Here is a 6,000-nt window from a genome sequence, read left to right as displayed (position 1 = left end):
AATCAGTCTTCAACCTCTACAATCGTGAATAGTGAATTAAATGACAATTTTCAACCAACAATATGTATTCTATTGTTAATTACTGTCACGGAAACTAACAAAGCTGTGGGATTGAGTAAACTGGTTACTTCAAAGAGCACCTCGGCGGTGGTCTAGAGGTAGAGCGTTCACCCCGAATGCGAGAGGTTGGGGGTCGAATCCGGCCGCGACAGAGGTATGTCGTTAAAACAAGTAGTGTCAGTTCCATTGCCAAACGCTCGGCATCAAGTGTGAATGTCATGGGTTCTCGGAGATGACCTTAAAACGGATGCCCCGTGTCACAGTAGGTGTGGCACGCTAAAGAACGCTATCTGCTTAATTGCCGTAAGCGACGAGCATAGGCCTACATTAAAAAACCTTCGCCGATGTTGATGACGTCTTCTTATCAGTGAAGAATTCTCGAGAGGGACGTTAAACAAGATACAATCAATTTTCAAAGAATATTTCATATCATCATGAACAATGAAGCACATAAAATATGTTAGTATTCTCTTTTTGTCTGTAATTTTCACCACGAAATCGACACATATCCTTCTCTAACATCGGGATTATTTACAAAACCGTTACTCCATACTATTCTCTATATATCATTTAAATGATACCATACTGGTGGTAACATGCATTTTTATTGGTTCCAAATCTTGAACTTGGATCCATCATAACCAGCCCAAATTATAGTAATGTGATATGCCAAGCATTTGTAGGATAGGACGGATTACAAAGCCTTGCCTAGTGAAGATTGAGCAAATCTTTCGCCACAGTTTTATTGTAGAATTCTGTGCAAAATACAAGCTGAAAGAAAATGCTGTTTTTAATCAATACACTTTCATTTTACACATCCATGGATTGAGACGGCACCGATCATCATTCTGTAGTTCACTGTGGACTGTCAGTCCTGATTTGAAATTCGGTATTATACCTGTGTCAATAAAAATATTTGTGAAACATGCATTTCATCTTGACATATGTAATGTAACATGTATTGTTTTCTTTTATATGAAAGGTGAAGATAACGAACAGCGATCAATCTCATAATTCCTATACACAATACAAAATAGAGAGTTGGGCAAACATGGACCCCTGGATATACCAGAAGTGGGATCAGGTGCCTAGGAGAAGTAAGCATCTCCTGTCGACCGGTCACTCCCGCCGTGAGCCCTATATCTTGACCAGGTAAACAGAGTTATCCGTAGTCAAAATCAGTGTGCCAAGAACGAATATATAGTATATATCATCCTATAGTATATTATAGAGTATATAGAACGAATTCTAGTTTCCATGATCAGATCTTTGTTACTAATTGAAGTTATAAACAAAGGAACGATGAGTGTTCACCTTGATCGTCTTTGTAATACCTGTAGTACGACAGTTTCGATTAATTTGAAAATAAATCATAATGAGATAAAAGCGCCATGTGTTAAATCCAATATGGAAACGAAGATTGAACATTTTCTCGGATATATTCGTTCAATCCCAAGTAGTGAATTGGCGTCCGCCATCTTTTCTCCGGAAAATCAAGTGTGACCTATCTGATAGACCAAATGCTCACAGTTTTAAAAACCATTTATGTTACAGTAACCGTTGACCGGTGAGACATTTTCTGTAGAATCTTCACAAATCACAATTACGACATTGAAAAATCTGATAATAATTCTACTAATTATTCTTACAAAACATTGATTTCCTAAGTAAAAAGGAATTTCCTGCAAGGGAAATATAATTCTGTAGGTTCTCAAATGCAGTAAATTTCCACAAGATGTTGAAATGTCCGAGGGCATATACACTGTACACAACTTATTTAAATTATATTTGCCTGGGGAAAAATAAGATTATCTCCTCTGGAAATTCAAAAATTCTATAGTATTTAAAAAACCTTCTGGGCTAAAATATTAAGGTAATTTGGAAAATCATGCAGAAATATGTGGGATATATGTGTTAATCTATAATTGTGAATGTTTCATTAAACTTATGAGTTTAAAACATTTTGTAGGTAGACATTCTGTATAATGAAGACATGGGAGTTTGCATATGTCACCTGAAATTAAAGACCCAAAAATAATACCGTACGGCTTCTTCACGGATCACTGGATGTGGGCGGAGCTCATCTATGGTCATTGTTATTTACCTGGCCAAGAGATCAGGGTGCTGTGTATACTTTTGATGTACACAGGAAGGGCCTCAGGGCCGTATGCAGTGTTTCTGTGGTCATAGTGTTTGTATAATGGTTGTATCCCTATGGCTAGATGACACACAGTCTACACCACCCCCTCTTTCTCTCTTTTACTCTCAGTCATTGGCTCAATGAATAATTTATTTTATAAATATAGAACTATCATAAATTTATAGTATAAATTATTTCAATAAGTTACAAGTTTTAGAAATTAATGGGCAAATTATTGTTTGATTTCTGATTGTTTAATTTATAATACATGTATATAGAGATGGGATTACAATTATATTATAATTGCGTTGTTCAGGGGTCGTTTTGAAAACAATTGAATTACGAGAAAATAGTAGTTGTGGACAGGTCAATGTTATCAAAACTCTAGAATACAGGTCTTCCTCAATACTAAAGGATGTCTGTAGGTACTGGCTGTTATTGTTATCAAAACGCCTCTCTGGGGGTAGTTCTAGGTGCAGATGTCACTCCACCTGAGATATATTGTTAAATGTTTGATTGGCAGACAGCTAACAGTTTGGGGGTGTTAACTTAAAGTTGGGTCTTTAAACAAATTTCAACACAAAGAACGTGTTCATTGATCATTTTAGCATTTGTATACCAATCGTATATATATTTCCTCTTTTTTTTTTACCTTTTGACGCAAGTTGATTCCTTTGGCTTCTAATCCTCCTTTGCAATTGGACAACGCTAAACTGAAAGTCGCTACACATGGGGAAGTTAGGAGGTACTGGGGTCATATCCATTACCTCACCCTCCTGTATGACCAAAGCCATTCCCTCCAACTGATGGTGAGCATAATTACTATGAGCAAACCAGAACCCTGAAAATTCAATTAGTCCTGGTTATTTTCATTCTGTAGAATTATAACACATGGTAATCAAGAAACAGTAAGGATAAAAATCCCATGAATAAAACGTGAAAAGAATAGTCAGTTATTGATCTCATAAATCCTATAAAGAATACAAAATTTGAGAATAGGACAAACACGGAACACTAGAAACACCAAAAAGTGGGATCAGGTGTCTAGGAGGAGGGGGCTCTCAAGTCAATCAGTCACACCTGGCGAGAATCCTATATCATGATCACGTAAACGAAGCTATGAGTATGACATGATTGGTCTAACAATTCGTTGGTTGTATAATGTTTAATGTCCCGTTCTAGAATTTTTCACTCACATGGAGACGTCACCATTGCCGGTGAGGGCTACAGAATTTAGGTCTATGATCGACATTCACCGGCTTTGAGCAGAGAGGGATCTTTATCATGCCACCTCTGCTGTGACAAGAGGCATCGGTATTTGCGGTCTCATCCGAGGAAACACCCCCAGTTAATCGCCTCTAACGACAAGCAATGGGTAAGGAGGACCCATTACGTCAGATAGGCACTTGATCCCACCTCTAGTATGTCCAGATGTCCGTGTTTGCCCAACTCTTTATTTTCTATTCCTTATAGGAGTTATGAAATTGATCACTGTTAGTTATCTTCCCCTTTTATAAAATTCGACAAGTTGTATCTGCAAATTATATCATAACGATCATCGAATTTGCGAAATGTTGACGTTAAACACGACTTTTGAAACCATTGTATCATTAATTTTTTTTGTCAGTACATGTAACTTGTCTTCATTTGACAATTGCGAATACGTAGAACATGCAATAGTTTATAAAATCAGCTGAGTGACATAAATTGTACTTGAAGTTAATGATGGAATATTGTTACTTATATATGGAAAGTTGATGGTATAGAAGCTGGAATCATTCCGTTTGTTATGAAGTACACAGCTGTTCAATAGAATATCAAACTAAAGGAGATATGGAAGATTTTGAGGTGTCTTTTATTTCGAGTTCACTGGAATATCATCAAATCAAAATATGATTTAAAGTGAGTATCTATAACACTTAACAAATAAAAAAATCATCTGTGTATCGAAATGTCGAGATAGGGGCCATATCAAGATATTTTAACATTTCTATTAGAAGTGTTTGAAGTAAATTCGTTTTTAAAAAAAATAGATACAAAAACACATCAGCTACTAGATTTGCCCATAGGAATTAGAACAGATTGTTGGAAGGCCTGATTATCAAAGACTACGTAGAAATTGTCAATGAGGAACTCCAGCAGGTTTATAACCCTTTTTTAATAATACAAAAAGTTTGATATTCAATGGAATATATAGTTTAATAATGATTTCCTGTATTTAGAAATCAAACTTCTTTATATCGGTCATTATGGCTTATGCCTAATTCCTGTGTAAGTCAAATGGTTTATTCTAATGTTGAATTGATGTTTTCAAGACATACTATATTACTATTTGTATCTAATAAATCATGGACAAATTTTACCTTTTTCATACCAAGACTTTAAAAACACAGACTGATTTCCAATTCTAATTCTATTATTATACCATAGTGGTAGGCATGTATAATCTTGCCAAGTTTCAATGACATAATTATCTTGAATTTCCTTGAAAGCCACCAATACATCTATCCAAAAAGTATTTTGTATGTTTTCCTTAATATGGTTAAGGTAGTCTGATCCTGTGTTTAACAACTTATCAATACCAATCAACCTCTCTAATAATATTTTCCACTTAGAGTTATCATTCTTAATTATCCTCCTTATCCATCTTGATTTCAAACCCTTAATTCAACATTTCAAATCTACCATTCTTAGCCCACCATTTGTATAATCTTGAGTACTTACTTTCCGTTTAATTTTGTCAATATTAGACTGCCATAAAATAATCATTTAGTTCTTTCAATGTGTTATCGGTAGGCCTGGGTAATGAAATAAATTAATGACTAAGCTGATATATTAGAAATGATTTGATGAGTGTAATTCTTCCAACTAGTGTTAGGCTTCTTTTATTCCATTGTTGAATTATTGCCTTAATGTTTACTAATTTCTTGTCATAGTTTAATCTATTTATTTTTGACAGATCCACATCATAGTAAATTCTTATTAATTTGAACTGCGTAGTCCATTGAAATTTCATTTCCGGACAAAGTATATTTTCTGAATATCTTTTATTACCTATCGATGTAATTTGAATTTTTCCTTTGTTTAGTTTAAGTCCATAAAAAAAAGAGTATGTTAGTGTGGACTTTAAAGAATTAAAGAATTACAGCCCCTCAAAGTTGCCCCTTTGCTGAAACTTAATTTTTCATGAAAATCACCAATTTTCACAAGAAACACACTATAAAACAAATATCAAGGACAGAGTAATCTTGGCTTTCTTTTATTTTGCCACCAACTATGATGATTTCATTGTTACTAAATTTTACAATAGTATCTGACAGATTTTGATAGAAAGCAGGAGAATCTTCGTTGGGGTCATATACGGTAATTAGGGTCATTTTCTTATTTTCAATTGTCACATCCAGTGACAGTAAATTACCAAAACTACCAGCTATTTTCTCATGTATTAGGAAATCAAAATTGTTATTGAATAAAATAGCTATTCCTGTCGAGTTTGGTACAAAAGAACTATAACAAACTCTATAACTCCATTCATTTTTGATACTCTGTTCCATTTCTTTAGTAAAATGTGTATCAATTAAACATAAAGTATTGCATTTCTGCTGTTTATAGTGTCTAAAAACATTTTTCCTTTTCCCAAACAAATCCTTAACAGTTTGCTGATATTATTTTGATTTCCAACATGTTTGAGAATGCGATTAATAATGAGTATATTAATTGCAATCGGTGTTTCTTTATTATACCAACACCTCTTACATTTTTCAAGCTAAAGAAGACCTTTGAAATCAACTTGAAGATGT

At 34.2% G+C, this 6,000-nt stretch overlaps 1 protein-coding gene across 1 annotated transcript in view; it reads right to left on the bottom strand.

Moving 5' to 3' along the window:
* Positions 1–832: 832 nt before the first annotated feature.
* The window catches only part of LOC125654440 (uncharacterized), a 35,871-nt gene continuing 30,703 nt past the window's right edge, over positions 833–6,000 (bottom strand). The window contains exons 14-15 of the mRNA XM_056144888.1: positions 2,853–3,041; positions 833–958 (exon numbers count right to left, since the gene is read on the bottom strand). Of these exons, the coding sequence (XP_056000863.1) occupies positions 855–958; positions 2,853–3,041 (293 nt within the window). The 3' untranslated portion in view covers positions 833–854. The remainder of the gene's footprint in view (positions 959–2,852; positions 3,042–6,000) is intronic.

The sequence above is a fragment of the Ostrea edulis genome, chromosome 7 (assembly GCF_947568905.1).
Source record: "Ostrea edulis chromosome 7, xbOstEdul1.1, whole genome shotgun sequence".
In the NCBI taxonomy this organism is placed as follows: Eukaryota; Metazoa; Mollusca; class Bivalvia; order Ostreida; family Ostreidae; genus Ostrea; species Ostrea edulis.
Note: the sequence above shows the minus strand (reverse complement) of the source record. Positions and strands in the feature narration are given on the sequence as shown.